This window comes from Salminus brasiliensis, chromosome 3, assembly GCF_030463535.1.
Source record: "Salminus brasiliensis chromosome 3, fSalBra1.hap2, whole genome shotgun sequence".
NCBI classification, from domain to species: Eukaryota; Metazoa; Chordata; class Actinopteri; order Characiformes; family Bryconidae; genus Salminus; species Salminus brasiliensis.
This window is the reverse complement of record NC_132880.1, coordinates 11,385,827-11,410,541: the sequence shown is the minus strand read 5'-3', so window position 1 is coordinate 11,410,541 and position 24,715 is coordinate 11,385,827. Positions and strand designations below refer to the sequence as shown.

General features: G+C 38.9%; 1 protein-coding gene across 2 annotated transcripts; it reads left to right on the top strand.

Annotated features, from left to right (window-relative positions):
* The first annotated feature begins 2,334 nt into the window (after positions 1-2,334).
* On the top strand, positions 2,335-23,207 carry zdhhc18b (zDHHC palmitoyltransferase 18b). Of its 2 annotated transcripts, none has more exons than XM_072675435.1 (9): positions 2,335-3,435; positions 3,965-4,125; positions 5,556-5,711; positions 7,916-8,053; positions 8,827-8,878; positions 8,991-9,093; positions 10,352-10,464; positions 12,689-12,785; positions 19,579-23,207. In XM_072675435.1, the coding sequence occupies exons 1-9, from the start codon at positions 3,185-3,187 to the stop codon at positions 19,954-19,956; spliced, it is 1,449 nt and encodes a 482-aa protein (XP_072531536.1). In that variant the 5' UTR covers positions 2,335-3,184; the 3' UTR covers positions 19,957-23,207. The 2 variants fall into 2 exon arrangements, with proteins under 2 accessions (XP_072531536.1, XP_072531537.1); XM_072675436.1 differs by lacking the exon at positions 19,579-23,207 and adding an exon at positions 17,216-19,563.
* The last annotated feature ends 1,508 nt before the right edge of the window (positions 23,208-24,715 follow it).

Sequence of the window (24,715 nt, the reverse complement as noted above, 5' to 3'; positions counted from 1 at the left end):
TTTCTGAGGACTTTGTTTTTCCCCAGACACGTATTTTCCTGGTTCTAGGCAGACAAGTGTAGAGTAGCCTAAACCCATTCTCCACTAAAAGTATTACTAAAATGCTAGATTGCTGTAGAAGATGAACATATCGGTCAATGGAAAATTAACAGATTTGATTGAATTCTACCAGTTCCACAAAAAAAAATGCTCCAACCAGAATTCTGCCTTGTTGATGACTGCCTTCAGATGTATTTAAACTTATTGATGGCTACTAAATATGTCTGGTCAGGGTATAAAGGGACTTTTAACTGGTTGTATGTCTGTATATAAAAAAACAAAACAAAAGTCCATTACTGCCAGGACCTTCATGCCCATAATGCGTTCATGTAAACGTATGACCACAATGGTACATACATCTTTATATTGGAAATGTAATGTAGGGACATTACATCACCTGCTCTGCCCACAAATGCATTATTTTGCAAAGCTTGTTGCCTGCTACAATCATCAGGGTGAATGCAATTTTCCCATTGTTAGTAGTGAGAACTGTTTGAACATTTGTGGGCTAAGCACTGATAAAACAACCAAGGCTCTAAGAACTAGGCCATTCTGCTCTCAGAGCAACATTTCTCTCCCCCCCAAAAATTCATTTCAAGGCAGTTTTTTATTGAATGCTTTCCCATTCGCTACAGCAGACTTATGAAAGATACATTTGTTCTCTGCGACATGCAAAAAATGTAAAGTCGCATTGCTTGCTCTGAAAAATGTGAAACAGGCTTGAGGCTGGCCTTGGCAGGGAAGAGAGCTGCTCTCACACAAAACTGCCAAACGTTGCTGAAAAGAGAAAAGATGTAAAATGCTCCCCTAGCTCCACCCATTGGTTTGAACTGGTAAGGAAAAGAATCTACATTACAGTACATACTAAATGAATAAACTACTCACAAGAAACCATATCCATTATAGATACAACAAAACATTAGCTGAGAAAATATTCTCCATGTTGTATTATTAAGGTTTGAAACAACAAAGCCTACTCCACAGTGGTGAAAATCACCAATGAGTTACAGGATGAGATTGAAGAGGTGCTGGCAAATTAATCAGCAAGAGAAGACAACTTGTCTTTCACTGGTAAAGTAAAATGAAGATTTGTTACAAATGATGTATTATTTAACTTAAATTGTGAGGATATTATTAGAGTCAGAGTGGTTTGGTGAGAAATGTAAAATTCAAGAGGTGGTGCTTGTGACCAGATGTCCAAAGTGTTTAATGCCTCTAAAATCTTCATCAAAGAAAGTTACTATACCAGTTGGTTACTCAGTAAACCAGTTAACCACTTAACCAAACAAACATTATTGGTACACCTACAGAACACTTTGCAGCTCTAACAGCAGGTTTGGAATTCTGCCACTAGTGAGTCAGCAGAGGGTTTGCGACTTCTATGCACTTCAGCACTCTGTGGCCCTGCTCAGAAACATTACGTGATCTGCCGTTTGGTGGCTGAGTTGCTGTGGTTTGTAAACCCTCTCCTTTTTCTTTAATACCACTTACAGTTGATTGTGGAATATCTAGGATGGAAGAAATTTCACCAACTGACTTGTAATGGTGGCGTCCTATTACTGTACCATGATCCACACTCTTACAGGCACTGAGTTGGTTTCTTTAAGATAGTGACAACTCTGGCGGTCTTGAAGGTGGATGGTACATGACCTGATGACAAAGAACTATTTATGATAAAGGACATAAAAGGAAAGACGTTTGGATAAATTACTTTGGTATTTTGCTTGAAAGACCATATAATAGCTAGAGGAAAATTGTTTATAAACCCATACACAGAACCATGGTTGTTTGCCCAAAAAACACACGAAAATATTAACAAAAATGTTGGCATGTGGCTGGTTTGTTTTAAATCTGTTTAAAGATTATGCCCTGTCATCAGCATGCCCAACTCATTCTGACAAGACTTTAGATGATGTGCTAACGTTACTGCAGTTTGGATATTTTTTGTGAAGATCAAGAACACCAAAACTGTTGCAAAGCCTAAAGATATCATCAGTGAAAACGTGATGGGGCAGTGTTGCATAACTCATATATGATAATAGTCCTAAATAAGATAAATACAAATATACCGTATGTTTACTCACAATATACTGATCTATGATTGGTATGATATTCATACATCCCCTCCGGAGTAGGAGAGTGTATCTACGTTCAGCTTTTGTGAACGCGATCACAGGAGCCGCCTCATCTAAGATCAGCCCTCTCTCGCTGCAAACTGTACGAGCATCAGCAGCCCCTGAAGTCAGCTGGTCTAAAAGGGGCTGAACCTCCACCTCCGTCGTCTTTGCGTCATCCTCTCGCCATGCTACAGTACACCATCAGGGTCTGGCGTAAACATCTCTATGCTCGATGTGAAGGAACTAAAAGCGCTCCAGAAAAGTGGAAACCGGGGTTTACACATGCACATGATCATTAGGAAAATGCGTAGACAATCTCGGAGGTTGTTGTAAGTCTGCTGTGAGAGACCGAACTGATTTGTTTATAGCTATTTGTACGAACCGTCTCGTGCAGCAGTTTCTGTTCCGTCTCCAGATCTGGGATGATGCTGGGTATGCTAGTATCTGTAACACGTTTGTAATGCAAATAATGAAGTATAAGTTTGCCAATTGGCGTTTGATTAAGATACATGCTGCAGGAATGTAACCGATGTTGTGATTTTAATATAGCTATATTTATTAACAGAGTGGGCTAAAAACAGTCGCACGTGAATGTTTATATAAAATATATAGCTAGCACTAGGTTAGCATGGATAGCATGTTTGATGTTCAGTAGTGTTTGTGTGGCTGGCAAAGGAAGCTTTTTGCGAGAGTATTGCGTCACTAGCTGGTAAATCTGGCTACTTTGACATGTTCGGGCAGAGCAGTCAGTACGCGGTGGGTGGAGGAGGAGATAAATGAGGGTTATAACAGGACTAATATCTCACAGCCATTAGATCGTGACGTTGCTGGATACGTAGCTCAGCTGAAGAGAACCGGCTATGAGAAATAGTTCCGGTCATATCATACCACTCGCTCAGTCGTTGCCGTGTCTGAAGCGGGTTCTCAAAGGTGTGAGAAAAGCGCGTCTGGACCAACAATCGTGAGTCTTTCTTCTTTTAGGGAGGGCATTGGATAAAGGCCTGCACTTTCAAGAAGGCTGTCGAAACATGAAAAATTGCGAATATCAACAAATAGATCCGCAGGCACTCGCAACACCAACACCCACCCCAGCACCGACTCCTTCCTCTCGACCTTGCCCGGAGAAGAAGCCCAAGCGACTGAAAAGAAAATGGGAAGTGTTTCCTGGCAAGAATCGCTTTTGCTGTGACGGAAGGATCATCGTAGCCCGTCAGAGTGGCGTCCTACCTCTGACCATCGGTCTCATTCTGGTCACCAGTGGACTATTTTTTATATTCGAGTAAGTGCTGGGTGTGTAACTGCAAGGCAAACATCAAATCAGTATCTGCTACCAAATCGGACTATACAGTATTCTACCAGATGAATGGGAAGTACGGTGTGTTTGGTGCATGTCTTAAAGAGCCACTAGTTTTCAAAATGGCTTTATGATACGGTTAGTAAGATTGTAACAGAGAAATTGATCAACTGTGGAAAGTTTTCTTTTGGAATTATTTCACCTGTCATTTACCTCCATATCTTAAGCATCTTAAAATAAAGACACAACTTTATCCCTACACTTGAGTCGAACAAAGTTTTAGGAATCAGGCCAATGTATTTATAGCCATTTCATATATGAGTTTAGCATATATTGTGATTTTTAGCTTTCAGAGGCATTAAATGCTTTGAATTTCTGGTTTCTGTTATCAGACTTGTTTGTGGTGGTAGAACATTTGGTTGATTTACATGTTGGATGGACTGGTCTTCTATCTGCTTTCTGCAGTTTTCCAGAGATCAATCACTGCCCTCATTTCTGTGACCCGTTTTCCTAGCTGTCCGTTCCTGGTTAAACACCTGACCGGCTGCATCCCAGTGATTGGAGGCGTCCTTTTTGTGTTTGTAGTCATCTCTCTTCTTCAGACCAGCTTCACCGACCCAGGAATTCTGCCCAGGGCAACACCAGAAGAAGCAGCCGATATTGAGAAGCAGATTGGTGAGTGTTCAAGCTTGACATTTGCATTCTTTCTTGTTATTTTTATGCTGGTGTCCTTAATTGCATATGGTGCACAATAGCATGGTTGTAAGAGTGTGAAGACTGTAGTTAGGTTTTAGAAGCTACTGACGAGTGATAAAGGGGAAAAAACTTATTTTTAGGTGGTAGGCCACCATAAGATGCCAGAGCAGAATCAGTGCACTTTGGCATAAATTCTACATCTCCCTTGAAAGGTATATTGATAATGGAGTTTGGTTGAATTGGGTTGGGATCTGGTGTCTGTGAAGGCCATAGCAAATTACTTTTTAAAATAAACTTATCAGACTTTCCTGTGACTTCTTTTCTGTGAGTCTTCACTAAGCACATGGATTGTGTGTTGTAACTCACTGTGGCCCACACACACAAGTAGTCAGTTTACAGCATACCTGCCTGCAAGTTGTTTAAAACTATAGCCTTGTCTAAGAATAATTCTTTAAAGTAAGATTCCCGTTACTAAATATTTTCTCATTGCATTGCAGTTCCTAAAATAGGCTCAGTTAAAGACAGCTATTTCATTTCTGATAATCCTCATTGAAAGAATAGGCGTCCATTATAATATTTACCTAGGTGGGTTAAAACCATAAGCATAATATGCTGATGAATATTTCTGTGCCATTGCTCACTCTGCTAGCTCAATGAAGGTGCCTTGTTGTATCTGAGACAAAGATGTTAAACATCATTCAGCTCATGTTAGTTGTGAGGTCTGTGGCCATGCAAGTGTTGTAAATGAAAACAGGACTCCTTAGACCAGGGGCCCTTCTCTTGCTCCTTGTTCCAGACGAGTGTGTGCCCTATGTGGGCCACTTTATTGTAAACTTTCCAGTATGTAAAACCATTTCAGTTTCACTTCCACACATTAGATTACAGGAAATTATAGAAGTGTTGACTAAAAGTTTTTGTTTTTTGTCCTTTGTGTCTAATATAGAGTTGTCACAAACACTTAAAAATGTATTCAGCTGTGGTTGATTGGCAGTATGTATGATGCAATTTTATTTAAAATTGCCTTTCTGTACCTCCTTGTAACTAAACCTGGTGTGCACTCCCTTTTTATATGCATTTTAACACACAGACTTCCTAAGTTATTGTAGTTATAAGTTTAGCAGCAGTCCTTTCTGTTTGGCTTTACTTTACTCATTTAATAGTTACCCATTACTCAATTTTAGATGGAATCAATGGTGATTACCCTGGCCTCATTGTTGGGTGATTTACTGAAAAGCAGTCTGATTACTGAAATGAAATAAGGAAGATAGGAAGAGAAAGCTGAACACCTGGACAGAGCTCTGTGGTGTCTCACAGCTTAATATTATTATTATTATTATTATTATTATGATTATGATTTTTTTTTTTTTGTATTATAAAGAATTGATGTTCTGACTTTTTCTGTCCCACAGACAATCCCACTGGCTCCTCCTCCTCCTACCGACCCCCTCCTCGAACCAAAGAGGTAGTCATCAACCAGCAGGTGGTTAAACTAAAGTACTGCTTCACCTGCAAGATCTTCCGGCCGCCTCGCACATCCCACTGCAGTCTGTGTGACAACTGTGTGGGTGAGTAGCAGTGGGGATAATGACATGTGCCAGAGGTAACATTTTCTTGCTTCCTTTCTAGAGAATCACTGGTGTGTTAATCTGACTGCATGTGTTTAGGATGGTTGCAGATGTTCTATGTGGGTTTGGAAGACAGTATGCAGTTACAGTGAGTCCAAGAAGTATTTGATCCCTTGCTGATTTTCTTCGTTGGCCCACTAATAAAGACATGATCATTCTATACTTTTAATGGTAGATGTATTCTTACATGGAGAGACAGAATATTAAAAAGAAAATCCAGAAAATAAATCTAAGGAATATATATTAATTGATTTGTATTTCATGGAGTGAAATAAGTATTTGATCCCTTAGTATTCATTAGCAGTTCTGGCTTTTACAGACCAGTTAGACACTCCCAATCAACTTGTTACCTGACCTGAAGCCACCTGTTCTCACTAATCACTTGTGTGAAAAACACCTGTCCACAGAATCAGACAGATCACACAGATTTCAAGTCTCCAACATGGGTAAAACCAAAGAGCTGTCACAGGACCTCAGAGTCAGAATTGTTGACCTTCACAAAGCTGGAATGGGCTACAAAAAGATTAGTAAGGTGTTGGATGTGAAAGTAACAACTATTGGTGCAATTATCAGAAAGTTTAAAGAGTATAACATGACAATCAACAGACCTCGGCCCGGTGCTCCAAAGAAGATTTCGCCTCGTGGGGTGGCAATGATGCTGAGAACAGTCAGAAATCGTCCTGCAACCACTCGGCAGGAGTTAGCAAATGACCTGAAGGCAGCTGGGACCACAGTTTGCAAGGAAACAATTGGCAACACTTTGCGCAACAATGGATTCACATCCTGCAGTGCCCGAAAGGTACCCCTGCTGAAGAGAGCACATGTGGAGGCGCGCCTCAAGTATGCCAATGATCATTTGAAAGATGAACCAAGTTATTGGGAGAAGGTTTTGTGGTCAGACGAGACCAAAATTGAACTTTTTGGCCTCAACTCCACCCGCCATGTGTGGAGGAAGAAAAATGCTGCCTATGACCCCAAGAACACTGTGCCCACCGTCAAGCATGGAGGTGGAAGCATAATGTTTTGGGGGTGTTTCTCTGCCAAGGGTACAGGGCTACTTCACCGCATCACTGGGAAGATGGATGGAGCCATGTACCGCACAATCCTGAGGGACAACCTCCTCCCCTCTGCCAGGGATCTGAAAATGGGCCGTGGTTGGGTCTTCCAACATGATAACGACCCTAAACATACAGCAAAGGCAACAAAGGATTGGCTCAAGAAAAATCACATTAAGGTCATGGAGTGGCCCAGCCAGTCGCCAGACCTCAATCCGATCGAAAATCTATGGAGGGAGCTGAAGGTCAGAGTTGCCAAGCGACAGCCCACCAACCTTCATGATTTAGAGAGGATCTGCAAAGAAGAGTGGGCCAAAATTCCCCCTGGTGTGTGTGCTAAACTTGTGGTTAACTACAACAAACGTCTCACCGCTGTGCTTGCAAACAAAGGCTTTGCCACTAAGGTATTGAGTGTGTTTGGCAAGAGGGATCAAATACTTATTTTCCTCATTGAAATACAAATTAATTAAAATATATTCTTTAAAATTATATTCTGGATTTTTGTCTTGATATTCTGTCTCTCCATGTTAGAATATATCTACCATTAAAAGTGCAGAAGGATAGTGTCTTTATTAGTGGGCAAACAAAGAAAATCAGCAAGGGATCAAATACTTCTTGGACTCACTGTATATGTATAAAGACGTTTTATATTTCTGTATACATTCTTCAGATGTATACTTGGTGCATCTCTGTAGCCCCAATAGGCCAAAATATATTTTGTATCCAAATTGTGCTTTTTATTTTTGCACTGGAGCTGCGAGGCTGATGTAGCTAACAAAGAATGGAAATGTATACCTAGGGTTAGGTCTAGACTACAGGAGAAGACTGATCTTTTACCTGTTCTTTAATATGGTGACCACAGTAATGCCCATTGTATTTTCCTAATGATGACCGCTCACTTTGTGAATGTGAAAGTTTTTTGAAGTAATATTGATTTTACTTTGTCTTTTAAATTGTAATTAGTTCCTGTACTTTCTGTAAATTGCTAGGGTGTGTTCTATATATCCACCATAGACATTGTTTGCCTTAGGTCACTTTCTTGTTGTAGTAATCTGCAGCTAAACTGATAATCTCTTTCTCTTTCTGCAGAGCGGTTTGACCATCACTGCCCCTGGGTGGGGAATTGCGTGGGAAAGCGCAACTATCGCTTCTTTTACACATTCATTGTCTCTTTATCATTCCTCACTGCGTTCATCTTTGGCTGTGTGACCACACACCTGGCTCTGAGTATGTATGCTCCTGTGTTGTGTGTTGTTGTTTTTGTATTTACAGTAGCAGTTAAGTTTGGATGTACCTGAATGACTTAATGTTTCTTAATCTTACATAAAATTTGGACTTGATGATATAAGTCAGGTCAGATTTATTTATATAGTGCTTTTAGTAATGGGCATTTTTGTTTCCCTTTTCTTTGTAAAGAAACCAGAAATTGTTGCCCAGTAATGTTTAGCTGCATGGTGTAAATTTTTGTTCTTTTTCATATGCTACAGTAAGTAATATTGTGTCCTAAACTACATACAGGGTCCTAAACTAGGTTTCTGTGTAATTAGATTTTAAAGGGAAATATTCCTCCATCAGTAACCTTGTGCTCAGGATCTGTCCAAAGGTTACAGGATGGCATTTCATTTGATAAAAAAAACCCAATCAAATTCATAAATTAGAAAAAAGTAAAATTGGGAAACCTTTGGCTGACACTGCACAAACTGCACCTTCTACATCAAAAATCACTCTGTGGTTGCCAGCCCTAGTTGTCTGGCTCCCCATGCAACTCATGACATAGATATCATGTTTATTAGAATAGAGTAATAGTAAAAAAAAAACATGACTCTTTATGAGGTGTGATATTCATAAATGTAATTTAGCCCTTTCATTTTCTTAATGTACCTTAAACTGCCTCTCACATAGCTAATTGTTTTTCCACATACTGCTGTTTCTTTGTGGCATAAATCATTTTTTCCCCAAGTTTGTTTCCCGTTTTTTTCCCGGTTTGTTTGTTTATACAGGGTCACAAGGAGGAAATGGTCTGGTTTTTGCACTCCAGGAAAGCCCTGCAAGATATCCTTTTGGCTGTAACTCTTTTTTTTGGTTTATTGTCTGTGAACAAGTACATTTTAGTCTTGTGTGTAATATTGTATATGTATAAATATTGTCCTTCACTTTTTTCCACTGCGTTAGAGCTAGTAGTCTGCTTTTTTTCAGTATGGTCAATTTTAGGCCTTTCCGGCTTCCATACTTACCTCGTTGCTGCCAATCTCACTACAAATGAAGATGTGAGTGTGCATAATATTCTTTAAAATATCTGGGTGACTATCTACTGTCATGGCCAAAAGTGTTGGCACCTCTGGAAGTTTTGTTATACACATGTTTATTTCATTTGTGTCTTTCCAACATAAAATTAATATAATTTCACTCCAAAAATGGGCCAGACAGAATGATTGGCACCCTTAACATATCTCTGCTTTTTTGTGTTGTTCCAATACACACAAAGGAAATACACATTGTGTATAACAAAACATGTAATTGCAATAATTTGAAAAATACTTTCAGAGGTGTACTAAAAATTCAGGGGTGCCAACACATTCAACCATGACTGTATATTAGTGTTTGTGTCATTCCATTAAATATTTGTTGTTTGTTTTAGTGGTACTGGTGGATAAGGAGCATTAAATGCCATGTATGGAAACATTAAAATGCTGTTAAAATGTTGATTTCCCTGCATCTGCAGAGTGTTTTGGTGCTTCAAACAGGACCATTTAAATGACAAACCATACATAAAGTGTCATTTCTGTTAATGCACATCCTATCTGGCTTTGGTTTACAATACAAGGCTCATTTTTGTGTAATTGTAAAAGATGAAAATGGAACCAAGTGACAAATGTGGAATTTATTCATTAATTTATCACTAACCCCATATGCAGTTGATCATTGAAGACATGTTTAGTTTCTGGTGTGATTCTTTAGTTTGTAATGGGACATGCTTGGCTAACATTGCTAGCAAACACTGAACCTAAGATATGCATTGCAAAATCTTCATTCATTTCCTTCTAAACAGTGTAAACAGTTTTTAAAAAAAATTGTCCTCCTTCTTTCAAATTGGACCGCAGGGCATAGGATGATGCCACATACTGTAGTAAGGTAAAAGTGGTTCTCAAAAATGCTGCCCCACCCACACTGTGTTGTTATTTGGGTGTTTATTTATGGGGTTTTTTTCTGCATTCATTTTAGTCAGGTTGAGAAACGTTTTTGGGCATTTTGATTGCGGAGAAGAAATTAGTAGTTGGTTAGCATTGTTAGCTTAGCATCTCCCATTGTAAACTTCAGTAGCAAACCTCAGATATAATAAATGTATCTTGGCTGATTGGCCTTGTCTGGGGTAGGTGATAAATCATGTTACTCTGTTTTGACCAATTGACCAAGTTCCTTTTAGAGATTCATTTCTTAAACAGTCATTATTTCTGATTTGAGAATTTTATGTTTTCAAAACATAATTGTTCCCTCTTCCTTCTTTCTTCTGTTTTTTGCTCTCAGATTAAGGGTTCCTGGTCAGGGAAGAGTGGGAATGAAGAGATGGGAAACCCTTACAGTTATAACAGCATTATCAAGAACTGCTGTTCAGTGCTCTGTGGGCCAATGCCTCCTAGGTCAGTGCTTGGAAGGAAAGCTTTATGCAAGTGCAGTTTGGTTTACAGTTTCTGTCTATAGCCCGTTTTTGGCCCCTCTATGTGTCTATCTTTAGCCCATACATCAATGTATGTACCATCATTAACCAGATATTTTTAGTCACCACATATATTTAAGTGGTGAACTAAACTCAGCATACAACTCGCATTGTACCATATAAGCATGTGTGACACTGGTATGAATGTGTCAGGCACAGTGATTTTACTGGCATTTTGCGTATCTACTGTCCTTGCTGTTTGAGAAGTCCACCAACCAAAAAAATCCAGCCAACATATGCCCAGCTAACAGCTTATTAAGGGCTATAGAGTGATTAACACAACTTGTGTGCGAATGAAAATTAACTATAAAGCTATAGTCAAGAACTTTAAATCTGCAAACTGCACCTACACTACCGATCAAAAGTTTCAGTCATCCAATTTTTTCATGGCCCAGACAAGCCTGCTTTTCTTAATTTGCCATCTTTGCAATTACTTTCTTACTAATACTCTGCCTGTGAAACCTGCAGCTCCAAGTCTTCTCTTGACCGTTGAAACTGAAACTTGGTCCAGTGTTAAGCATGGTTACAAGGAATTATGTACGCCACCTGTCACACAAACTGTTTACATTTATATACTTGTCTTCTAATTCTGTTGTGAATGTAACCCTCTCGCTTTTTTGTAATTTCTCATAATTTTATTATTTTTGTTGTTGTTGTTAATGTTAATTGCCTTTTTTTTACAGCATTTTCCAGTTTTTTGTTAGCTTCACCTCCCCTAGCAAGCGAGCTTACCTTTGTACAATTTGAGGTCACTAGGATTTATACCATTACAGGTTATTTACTGGACATGAACTGCTGTATGTCAATAAACACTAGAAAAATGGGGGTGTTCTGAAACATCTGACTGTTAGTGTACATGGTTGGTACAGTGATGAAAATAAGTATTTGAACACCCTGCGACTTTGCAAGTTCTCCCACTTAGAAATCATGCAGGGGTCTTCATCATGTCCACTGTGCAATTACAGAGGTCAAACGTTTCCTAGTTTCCTAGTTTTTCACCAGGTTTGCACACACTGCAGCAGGGATTTTGGTCCATTCCTCTACACAGATCTTCCCCAGAGTTTGAGCTCCCTCCAAAGATTTTCTATAGTGGCAATGCTTCTTACCTTGAAATGCTTCTTACGGAGCCACTTGCTTTGGGTCATTGTCATGTTGAAAGACCCAGCCACGACCCATCTTCAGTGCTCTAACTGAGGGAAGGAGATTGTTCCCCAAAATCTCGCAATACATTCTTCATCCTCCAAACACGGCGAGTGGAATTAAGACCAAAAAGTTCTATTTTGGTCTCATCTGACCACAGAACTTTCTCCCATGACTCCTCTGGATCATCCAAATGGTCATGGGCAAACTAAAGAAGGGCCTGGACGTGTGCTGATTTAAGCAGGGGAACCTTCCGTGCCATGCATGACTTTAAACTATGACGTCTTAGTGTATTACCCACAGTAACCTTGGAAACAGTGGTGTCAGCTCTCTTCAGGTCATTGACCAGCTCTTCCCGTGTAGTTCTGGGCTGATTCCTCACCTTTCTTAGGATCATTGATGCGCCAGTCCGAGGGAGATTGACAGTCATGTTTAGCTTCTTCCATTTTCTAATAATTGCTCCAACAGTTGGCAATTACCCCGTAGCCCTTTCCAGCCTTGTGGAGGTCTACAATTTGGTCTTAGCCATGTTAGTAGTTGGAGTCTTACTAATTGTGTGGGGTGGACAGGTGTCTGTATGCAGCTAACAACCTCAAACAGGTGCTGCTAATTTAGAATAATAAGTGGGGGGAAGGTGGACTTTTTTTCAGAGGTGGACTAACGGGTCTTTGAGGGCCAGAATTTTTGATGATTGGCAGGTGTTCAAATACTTATTTGCAGCAGTAACGCACAAATAAATTATAAAAAAATCATACATTGTGATTTCTGGATTTCTTTATAGATTTTGTCTCTCACAGTGGACATGCACCTAAGATGAAAATTTCAGACCCCTCCATGATTTCTAAGTGGGAGAACTTGCAAAGTCGCAGGGTGTTCAAATACTTATTTTCCTCACTGTATGTTTGATAAGTGCGTAGCTTTGGGGCGGGTAGCCTTTAATTGTATTTCGATCAGCTAGCTTCATGTGGTTAATGACTCAAACTGTTCTTTTCCTGTTCTTGTTCCAGTCTGATTGACCGAAGAGGCTTTGTGCCCCCAGAAGAGTCTGCAGAGATTGGCCCCACTGAAATTGAGCTTCCTGCTGCTAAAAATGACATCAACATGGTAGGACTTGTTCCTGTATCAGGCCGAGCCCCTGTCGCCCCTCCTCCTATCCTAACCCTTACCATTCAAAGCCAGTCTACTGCCTGAACAATTCCATGCCTGCTCCAGATTAAGCCCTTCCGCCTGTTCTATGTATGATTCATAGAAACATATTGTTTGTTTTGTATGTTGTTGTTTGGTATGGAAAGCACCTTTCATGTTGATGTAAGTGTCTTTGCCACTGCTTGAAGCTCTGCCCTGGAACAGAAGATGGCTCATATATTTGAATGAGAGCTGCCTTAATGAAACAAAGTTGATCTAAGCTCACTGGACAACCAGAATTAGTTGCCTTTAACCTAGTCTTCCACTAGAGATAGGTTGTGTGTGCTTCTTCCAGCACCCACTGTTCTAGATTGAGAATTGGGATTGAGGTCTAGTGAATTTACTGATCAGTGTTCACTTCTGTTGAACTAGTTACACACACATTAAAATGTAGTTGTCATCCTAGAATGTGTTACAGTGATGGACGTGTTAGTGGAAGAGTTGAGTAAAATGGACAAGCACTGGTGAAGACACAGTGTCAGATGTCTGATGACTTACTCTTTTAAGGAAAGTAAGCAAATATTGGATAAGAAATGATGCAGCTTCTTTTGAGGTATGTCATATGACACATGGTTTTCAGTAATGGTAGGTATTTTGGGTTGGGTGGGTCCTACACACTTCCCTTTTAGGCAGAGGAACTACCAACAGTAGGGCTTAATTTGTACTGAGGAACTAGTGTGACTAGAAATCAGGTGACCCTACATCAGAAAAAGCACTTGCAAGTCAGTACTGTAGAGGACATGAAACCATAAAACTCACTTTTTACAGCGTCAAGCAGGCTTCACTGTAATGTACACTGAACTGATGAGCTGGTTATAACAGCTGATGGTATAATGTTGATTACTGTAAAAGGAGTATGGAAAGATTTGCATAGTGACTAGTCAGCTGCTTCACAGTAAAACACCCATGCTATTGCTCATAGTTGGTTTGAAGAGTTAGTATTCTGACACAGTTTAATATATTTTGGTAATATTTGTTTACATGTCCGCTCAGGGACTTTAATGGGGACATTAATGTTTATAATTTTAAAGAAACAGTGTTTCTCTGTTGTTTGTTTACAGTGCAGTCTAAGTGACACTTTTTTTTTTCATTCACACTAGTGCATTTCATTCACACTAGTGCATTATTAAGATACTGGCCTTGCCTGCTCAAGGTGTCAAGTGTTTCTGCTGAGTGCTACAAACACACACCCATCATGAGCTAAAACATTAAGACTACCTAAAATGCCAATGGCCCTATGCATACCACCAGAATAGGTCACTCTGTAAGACATATAAAGGGGATCTGTCTTTGAGGTGTTAGCATTGCATCTTCTTGTATCTGACAAAGATCCTGTGCATCCCTTAGGTAAATGATGCAACCATACCTAGAAAAACAGTTCTAATCAGACCAGGCAGCCCTTTCCCTGTCATTGCTTCACTGTCTAGTCCAGAGAGTCTAGAGCTCTAGTCTAGAGCTTTTTTGATGGTGAACAGGACTTGGTATGGGCTGTCTGGCTGGGCTGCAACTTTGCAGCAGGGTGTAATGCACTGTGTGTTGTTGAAGATTTCTGAGACTTGTGCCATAATAGACCTCATGCTCGTTCTACCTCATGTTGGTTTGTACCTGCCTTATCAGTAGGTAACTGCCAGAGTTTGCCGTCTTGGAGATGCTCCACCCCAGTCGTGTTACCATAACAAATTGGCTCTTGTCAGAGTTGCTCAGGTCTTAATGCCTGACCGTCACCATCACCCCTGCATCAAAATTCTGAATACAAGAACCAACAGTTCAGGGACAACAGTTCAGATGAAGATAAAATTTAATTTAAAATTTAATTTAATTTTAAATTCTTTAATGTTTGGCGTGTGTGTGTGTGTGTGTGTGTGTGTGTGTGTGTGTGTGTGTGTGTGTGAGAAGGAATAGTGTTTATTGCTAATTATTATTAATTTGGAATCCGTGCATATAGAGTGGTTTAGCAGTCCTGTTTCAGGTGGAGATGTGCATTATATATTCCATATTTTGTAAAACATTTTGTACTTTTTAACGTTTTGTTTTTTTGTATTTTTTTTTGTCTGTTAGACTATGATATATATATTTTTATTATTGTTAAATAAACTGTTGGAAATACACAGTGGAATTGGAATTGTTTTAATCCATAAATAAATAAAACATACTTACAATATGTAAGCTATGCCATGTTCCAAGCCATTGTAAAACTACACTACACTTCCTTGAAAACATTTTTTTTATTTCTCTGGGTTGTTAATGACCCTGGTGATTTTTTCCAGTCAGCATTTTATTGCAAATCAGTATGCTCATAAAATCAAAATTCATTGTTGAATACCTTTTGAATTAAAAACAACTTGCAACAACTGCTGCTTGCATAAACTCTAAAGATTCAAAGATTCTAAAGATTCTAAACTCTAAAGATTTGTTCTGGGTTATTTTTCCACCAGATATGCATGATGTTCTTCCTGGCCTGTTTGTGTTAGGTTGTTCATGTTGGTTAGATGACTCTCCTGTGAACTTTTTTTCCTTTAAATACTGCCACAGATTCTCTGTTGGCTTGTACAACATTAACATCTGGCCATGTGACCTTTTTTTATTTATTTTTTTAGGTCTGAAGCAGTCTGTATATCTAACATTATCTCATTGTATTTTGTACCATCCATCCAGTCCTCAGTTTTAACAAGATGCCCAGTCCCTGTGGAGGAAAATCATAGCCCCAACATGACTATGCTATCCCAATATTCTATTTTTGTTTCATATGACCACTAGATTGCCTGGTAGTTGTGTTTTTATTTGTTTGTTTGTTTGTTTATTTTTCCACTTCTTCCCTCATCCGTAATGTTTTCATTCCAGCTTCCGTCCTTTTATAGGCCTGTTGTATGCAGACTGATGCTCCTGATCTTGTTGAGTGGTGCATATTGTGGCTTCCCTCACAAGTCTCCTTACTTTGATTTACAGTTGTGAGGCATGGCCTCATGTCTCATGTGTCTGAATGATGTGTGGTGTGTGTGATGGGTGTTGTGTGATGCTGCTTCCATTTCCTGACAGTTGATCCAGCAGTTCTCATTGGGATATCCAAACATATGGCTATTATTTTGCAGCCTTTTCCTTTATTAGGCATGTTTATTTCTTTTATCTAAATAAGGTTAACTACACTATATGAACAAAAGTATTGAGGTACCTGCTTATATTGTTTTTTCTAAAATCAAAGGTATTTAAAAGAGTTTATCCTGCTTGTTTTAGTAACTGTCTCTACTGTCCAGGGAAGGCTTTCTTCTAGATTTTAGAGGATTTTATTGATTTCAGTAACAGAAGTGTAAGTGAGGTCACTATATGTTGGATGATCAGCACCCTGCCTCATCAACTCCCCAACTCATACCAGAAGTACTGGATGGAGCACAGTACTAGTATGGAATACACAATACATATCAGAGAACACTGTCCCACTGCTCCACAGCTCAGTGCTAGGAGGCATTATACCCTGGAATGGTGTCAATAGGTTCATGTTTATCTGCTCCAGGGAGTCCTATTTTATTGGCCATATTTTGCTACAGGGTCTAGATATTGTGTGTGTGTGTGTGTGTGTGTGTGTGTGTGTGTGTGTGTGTGTGTGTGTGTGTGTGTGTGTGTGTGTGTGTGTGTGTGTGTGCATTTTGTATTTCAGCAATGTGTGCAACTTAAAGCAGCTAAATGCCTTCATTTGAATGGATGTCTGCAAACATTTGTGCATATGTGTCTCTTGAATGATTCACATTTAGAGGCCAATTTTAGCCAACTGTGTTTACATTGGGGTGAAATCTTCCTCAACATCATAGCAACGTGTCATTTGTAATCCAGATGATTTCCAAAGTTTTAAGGGGATTAAGTACATTTGAAGGAACCTTTGAACTTTTATAGACATTGTTTTTTTCTGAAATGAAGGGTATTGATTGGTGGTTTTGCTCCCTTGGATGCTGCGGCGGTCTCAGAAGGCTTTGCACTAGATGTAAGAACATTTGCTTTGAGGATTTCAATGCATTCAGCCACAAGAACGTTTGTAAGATCAGGTGCTGATGTTGGGGAAAACTAGTTTTGACCCTCCAACCTATCCTAAAGATATGTTTCATAACTCCCACAGGTCCACTACTGTGTAGCCCAATAATGTGAGACTTTAAATTGCTGATGCTTGACATTGAGTATGGTTTCCTCTTTTGAGTCTTGGGTTTATCAGTCATTTTAACACAGTTAAGGGTATGTACCAAACAGCACCCATTAAGTGCGGTAAAGTCATTGTAAGCCATTTTATTATTAATTTAATTACTCTCTCCATTAGTCTTCATGTTTATTAGTCTTCCCCTAGTAATAGCTATGTGTATGTGTAGGAGGATGATTGCCTGGATTTTGCACTGTCCTGTGCCAGTTGATGAATCAGTGGATGTGTGCAGTACAGGACAAGAGGTCGGTAAGACGTTTGCCCAGCTGAGCTGGGCTGGGCTTGCATGCTGGCAGGCTGCACAGAGCCAGCTGCTGTGCCAAAACCACAGTGCTGAGTCTCACACTGGTGGGCCTTATCACATCACATCATGTCATGAACTCTCTGAGCACTGCACCTCCTATTAAGACTAAGACATTAAACAGTTTACTCTGGTGTTTGTAGTGCTTGTGGTTAGTGTGTATGTGTATAAAAGAAGTTTACCATGTAATCTCCAGTCGAGTCCATAAACATTTGGACAATGACACAATTTTTACAGCTATGCTTGTCTTACCAGTTTTGCAGTATTGGACTGAATTTGAGCAGCAAATAGAGCTATATGCACTTTGGAATTTATTCTGCCTAGCTAGAGTAAAAAGACAGAGAACATCTTAGAGTTTTTTAGTAAACAAAGTCAGGTATGGCACACCAACCAAATGTTTCATGTGTTTGTCTGGTCAGTGTACTCTGGCTTTCAAAATGGATCTCAGGAAAGCAGACAGTTCTGTTTTTTTAATTTGATTGGCTGAGCCATATACATACACAGAACCACACAGATGAACTGAATTATGGACTAATGTGCCAAATTGTTGCTTGCATCACCCTTGCCTGGTGGTGACAAACAACATGATGAAGATTGTTTGATTGTTTATAGTGAATTATTATTTCTGGTTTGTTGTTTTATAGGGCATTACTGTTGATGGGTCATTCTACCATTGTGGTGACAACTTTTTTTAAACCTTTTAAAATTAGTTCAGAATAAGGATAAACCACCGTTGATTTTACATGTTTTACATTTTTGTTTGAGTTTGTCATGTGCAGTCACGTCCGGTTGTAGTGCATCTAAATTTGAGCATGTGAGTTTAACAACCTAAGAAATGTGCCATTTGCAAATGATGCATTAATGAGCGCTCTGGCAATGAGCACACAGCAATGAAGCTAAAATATTTGCTCAGTCTAATGCTGTTTGACAGTTGAATTTGAGGGCCTGTTTTCATCTGGATAGTATTTGGAGCTACTTTGACCGAATTTTGACCTGTTTACACTTAAAATGCGTGTGTGCTCAGATGGGATCTGATTTTACTTTCCAGAGTAAAAAGTACACCAACGCCTTCGTAGTTTCCGTTGTATTTCCTGTAAACAATGATTTCTCATCAATGTATGTATCAGAAAATATGATAGACTGTATAAACCGCAAAGAAACAAACTCTGTAATACTGCTCTTAGTACTGGTAAAAAGTGCGGGCACATGCACACCAAAACACGCACTGGATTGGAGAGAGACCGAGATCCACAGTAATTAATACTCATATAAACATTTTTCAGGCGGTTGCCTGATGGAATCCAATCACAGAAAAGCATTTCGTTTACACCTGTATAAAATGTGGATGCGACCAGTCTCTGACTACCTCTGAATGCAGACAAGTGAATTTCGAATGTGATCCAGTCACCAAAAACCCTATTAATGCCCGCTGTAAACAGGCTCAGACTTAAAACAGGTCACCAGTCTTTCTGTGTTATCTAATTTGCACTGGGTTTACGGAACTTGGATGAATGAGCGACTTCATTTTATAAAAGCTTAGATTTTGTCACATCTAAATCTGTTCAGTGTACCAGACTATGGTAGAATGACCATGTTGCAAATCACTGTAAATGCGTTTTTGAATGCGTTTTTGAACTTTTGCCCAGCACCTTGTAGCTTTATTTGAAATTTTGCTATTTGATGTTTTGCTGTATTAAATGACATGTGACCTGTGTTGTTTGACTGTGCTAGACTCTCTTGGTCTTTATTAATAAAAACCTATTTTGTTTATTGTTTGTTGTGTTTTGCTTCAAAGAAAGGAAGTCTTCTGTGTGATAGTAAAAGTGCTGATGTCATGATGTAGTGGAAGCTTTCTGATGGTGGTTCATGTCTTGTAGTTAAAAAATGGACTTGATCCTGCCCCTGTATATTGTGAGCTCATTACGTGCATGCTTTCTCTCCCTAGTGCTGCTGTTGCTGCATGCCACGCACACCCTGCTTATTTAAAATGCTTTTAGCTTGTGCTACTTTGTTAACTGGTTATCTTGATATCTTGATTTTGTTTTATTTATTTAATGTTTGTCTTTTCTGTTTTGGACAAACTATTCTTAAATATTTTCTTATGTTTTCTTTTCTGTGTTTCTTTCTCCTCTTTACCTTACTATCCACTTTGCCTCGATCTTTTGCCACTTCCTTCCATTTCTGTCTGTTGTCATGTCCTTGCTCTTTCCATATTCTTCACCCTCTTCTAGTGTGCGCAGGGTACTAAAGGCCTGCTGGAGACGGCCACTCGGTCCCCTTTCCTTTCTAGCCCCTGCCCACAAGCCAAGGCTCAGGCCATGCCTCCACCTGCAGCACTGGATGCTCTGCCCAGTATTGCTTCCTCTCCTGCTCCCTCTCCTCATCTTCCTCCACCGCAGTCCAAGGTGTCCAGGGAGCAGCCAACAGCTACAACATCTCACAGGCATCACTCTCATCACAGAAGCAAGAGCAAACGAACTGCCCCACAAGCCCACAACCCCGCCCACGCTTCCAGTTCTCTTGTCCCCCAGGGGCCAAGGCACAGTCATGGCTCGAGGAGCAGAAAAGACCCAAAAACCCGAGACCCAAAGTTCACACCTCTGCACTGATTTACCTGCAATGGCACACACACCAGAAACAGCAGAACTCCAGGATTCTTCTTTGAGAAAATGTAAATAGGGGCACCAAACTCTTTCCATCTGCATCTTGCAGGTGTCTTCCCCTGAATTGTTTGTTGCTGTTCCAGCAACTTTTTGATAAACTGATTTTAGTGCAGAAGAACACCTGTCAGTCAGGTGTTTTTACACAGAGCTTCATTTGTAAGGGACTGTCAGTGACTGAAGGAAATGGCTGCATCTGCTCCAGCCAAAAAGCGCTAAATGCTACATGGTCAGGAGGTGCATGGGTTTACCTCTAATTACTTGTGGACTGGATCATCTTGACTGGGATAAGGATATAGGCAATGTGTACGTCCTGGATCTTTAATGGACCACAGCCATTAACGTTAACAGTGCGTGCCAAAATGGCCAAGGACAAAACACACACTTGGGAGCTTTATTTGAACAGCAATAATTTTACAATGAATATATTTGTCTTGTACATGGAATGAGTTCTGGGATCTACTTCTCAGGCCACATCTTCTGTATTGGTCAGGCCCAAGTGAGCCAAGGCCAAGCCAGCCTTCATTATGCAAATATCAGTGCATGCCTGGTAAATGTAGCTTACACTTTACTATTTATTGTTCACAGCTCATGACACACAAATATTTCAGGACCTTAACTAATTGTTTCTCTTGTTCTCTAATAATTTCAGACCTTGTAGTGTTTTGTGTCTTCCCCATTGTTTATGAACATTCAGGGACAAAATATGACCTACCCTACATTTAAATATACTGGAAGGTTAAAAATACTGGAGCATTCAGTGAATAAGAAACTCTATTCCAGGTTATGATCGTTAGCATTCCTAAGCTTTATTTTTGTAATGTTATTTGGTCTTATTTGCTCTTTTATTAGTATTTTCATGACTAGAGCGTTGATAATGCAGAAGATGGCCGTTTTAGGCATTTAAAACTTAAATCGCTTAAATCGAGTATGGTGGCATGTATGTACTAATTTTTATTATTATTGTTATTATATTTATTTATTTATTTGTTAAAGCCACGTGAGCCTCATAGTTTCAGCTCAAAAGAAGTAAACAGGTAAAATGTACACCAAATATGTTTTGGCTGATCGGCTACGTCTGTAAGGGATCTGCTCCTAAAGTGAGGCTAACGGTTCTGTAATAAAATTAATCAGTCAAAACTGCACATGCTTATGCCATGTCATTATATACCCGCTGCAGTACACTACTATGCTTTTTGCTGTAAAACTGAGTATAACTGCTGTGGCTGGTGATGTTGGGTGAAGTTTACTTGTGTTCTGCTACACTCAAACAAGAAGTTAAATTGGTGACTAGCATGCTAGCTAACTCAATTACCACAAACAATAAAATTCAAAACTGAGCATAATTATGCCAGATAATTACATACTTGACAATCAAAAACTACAGTTGTCTTTTGTTTTGGTACACAAACTGTATATATAACTGTCGTGGTTGGGACAGTGGGTGATTTGTGTGCCGGCTCTTCTTAAATGAGAAGGTAACTCTCCACCTACAATGTTAGCTAATGCATTCTCCAGACAGGCTATGTAAATGCTGTTAGTCTCTTAAAAGCCAGTGAAGATACAGTCATGCATTAGCATTTTGCAGTTTGGGTCCACAGAGCTTTGCCAGCCTTTTAGTGGTAGTAGTGCAGTTCACCAGCCTTGTAATTTTAACACACAAATTTGATTTGCTGTGGACACTGCTTACATGTGGCAAGTCCCACTGAATAAATGTTATTTTGCTGGCAGAAATTTGCTTTCAGAAGACTAGTGTAACTGCAGCATACAGTGAATTAGCCAGGGTGATGGTTTCAAAATCACAGTAACACACAGTGAAGTGTCTTATAACTTTTATAAAATGATGAGGAAAAATAAGATGGAATAGAGAAAGATTTAGAATAAATGAATAAATGGCTAATAATTATTTCAATAACATCAAACATTTCTTTTGCCAAGAAATGTAGTTTGTTTAGAGTGTCCGTTGCCAAACAACCACAGACTGTTGAAGAAGGAAATAACTCTGTTAAAAATAGACCTTTTTGGTCAGTTTACCCAAATTACCCTCATGACAGTAGTGATAATGATAAAGCACCTCTGTGTAATTCCAGGTGTGTATGTATGTATTGTTTGTACCTTTTCACATCACTGGGGAATCTCACAATGCTCCATACTTCCTGCAGAGCATAAGCAGCAGTGCATAATATGATTAAGAAATACTTTTTTTAGCCTTTTACTGTGTTCACAGTTCTCTGCTGGACATCCACTTTAATATCTACTTTGAGATCGGTTTTGTGTCTAGGTCTAAACAAATGTAATTACAACAGATGGTGCGAAGCTGCTAAGACATTTCAGTGGAATATCCTTTAACTTTCATATTTCAGTGTTACATCAAACAAACCCTATCACCGAGTGCTAACGGAAAAGCCATTTAACCTATTAGTAATAGTAATAATATTTGTGAAAGATTAGTTGGTGTGTCAATGCAAAGTTCAATTGTTGTGAGGCAGTGAAATAATTGTACATTGGAGTATTCACAACAACTTTGAATGCGGCAATCAGATTTTAGAACCAGAACTGTAGATGCTTGGATGTGGTTGGGTTTATTGGTTTTCCTTTTCTTTCTTGCAAAGGTGTTTGTGGAAAAGCACAAGTATTCCAAATTGATACTTAAGTACAGAATTTAAGTGCAGTTATTTTTCACCCCTGAAGAACTATATGTAGCAATACTTCACTGATTTTGGGGGTCTTGCTTTTTAGCTAACCTCACTGATATGAATATGTAAAGGAGAATTGCAGTTAGATGGAGTTTTGTTATCCAGGTCCTGTTGTTCAATATGCAAACTAAATATGAAAGTGTATTGAGTATAGATGCAGGAAATTCATGTTTACCCAACTGTTCCTCAAAACCTTTGTAATATTTGCACAAATAAATGCAAGAAGCTAACTGGACAACTTGACTTTGCATACTTGTGATATGTAAATTTGCGCAGTGTCACACTGTGCTCACTAATGTGGTCTTCACGTTGTGTAATGTGTATTCTGTACTAAAGGTGATTCCTTAAATGTATTTTCATGTTGTTTTTTTTAATCAGCATGTTACTTAGGCTTAAAGCCAAAAGCATTTGAAATCATTGACAGATTTTTTTATATACTGTGGGGGCATGAGGCATGCATCCTTATTTTTGTTAAAAGGCAAACAATAAAACTGATGCAAAACATCTTACGCCACATTTGTACATTTTGCTGACTGTGGCTTTGACTGTGGTCGAATACAGTTGTATATACGATATTACTCTCCTTTGTACGAAGTTCCACAAGGGCTTGCAAAGTCAACTGAACATGACTTTAAGAAATATAAATAAATAATGTAATCCACCAGTCTTTGCTCTTTTATAATTATTTATAAAGGAATAATTATTTATAAAGATACTTATTATTCATCCTGGATTTAGGGAGAATGTCACAATATCACAACCAACAACGAGTGTTAAAGGTAGCAAAATTGAGTTCAAAATCAGATTTATTGGCCAAGTATGTTTACACACATAAGGAATTTGTTCCAGGTGTTAGTGTCTATCCAGTGTTAACAATATACAGCTACTCTACATATAATTTACAGACGATACACAACATACAGAGAACAATAGTACAATAGTATACACAGTATACATAGACTTTACGAGGACATTTCTATACAGTGTGCTTTACAGTGTTATTCACAGAAAAGCATTATGAAACACTTTACAGATTAAATATTGGGCAACCACAGCAGTGTACACATGAAATGAGTAATAGTGCAGTAATGCAGTAACTATTAAACTTAATGAACTAAGTTAAAGATTAAACATCAATGATTCATTTTATACAATATAATAATTGCTAATAGGTCTCCAAAACAGCAACTTCTCAACTTTCAATGAAATTCTAATTTAAAGGATTTTTGGAAGTCAATGTAAAAAAGTCCTTTTGGACTGTTTTTTGGTCTATTTATTATGAAATTTTAACACATTAAAAGGGACAGCTGCTAAATTCAATTTATGTCAAAAATTGAAAAACTTGATATACAGGCTCATACATGGAAGTGTCTTATGTTGATTTTTGAAAATAAGCACATAAACCGTCTGTAGCTGATGTGATGCACCTGATTTAATTTTTTTGCCATTTAAAATAATAGATGAGGGGGTGTCCGAACCTTTTCATTCGAACATGATGTGTATGCACAGATCAGCCATTACTTTAGTACTACCTGCATGACTCTGACTAGGTCCCCCTTGTGCGCTCACAGCAGATTTAACCATTCAAGGCATGAATTCCACAAGACCTGAAGGCATCCTCTCGTATCTGGCAGCAAGACTTTAGCAGTACATCCGTTAAGACCTGTAAGTTCTGAGGTGGGGCCTCCATGGATTGCATGTGATGAAAGTGGCTCAGATCCCTTTGCTTGCTCATTTTTCTCTTTTTTCTGCTCTGAGAAGGCTCTGTAGATGAAGTATATATATATATACACACACACACATCATGGTAAAATAATAAAGGTAGGGCATATCAAACAAGCGAAATACTGTTGGGACAGAGTAATTATATTTTGGTAAATGGCGCTGTTGTTTAAATCATGGTAAAATTATATAGTTTTAGTGATATTTAGTCAGAAATGGATAATAAAGAAGTGATTTGAAACTGTCATACATATCGCTTGCTTGAGCAAAACCACAGCATTCACTTTTGT

Coding starts and splice junctions, on each gene's coding strand:
- zdhhc18b (XM_072675435.1), top strand. CDS start 3,185: ATGAAAAATTGCGAATATCAACAAATAGATCCGCAGGCACTCGCAACA. Junction 4,126..5,555: donor CGATATTGAGAAGCAGATTG/GTGAGTGTTCAA, acceptor TCTGTCCCACAG/ACAATCCCACTGGCTCCTCC. Junction 9,094..10,351: donor ATCTCACTACAAATGAAGAT/GTGAGTGTGCAT, acceptor TTTTGCTCTCAG/ATTAAGGGTTCCTGGTCAGG.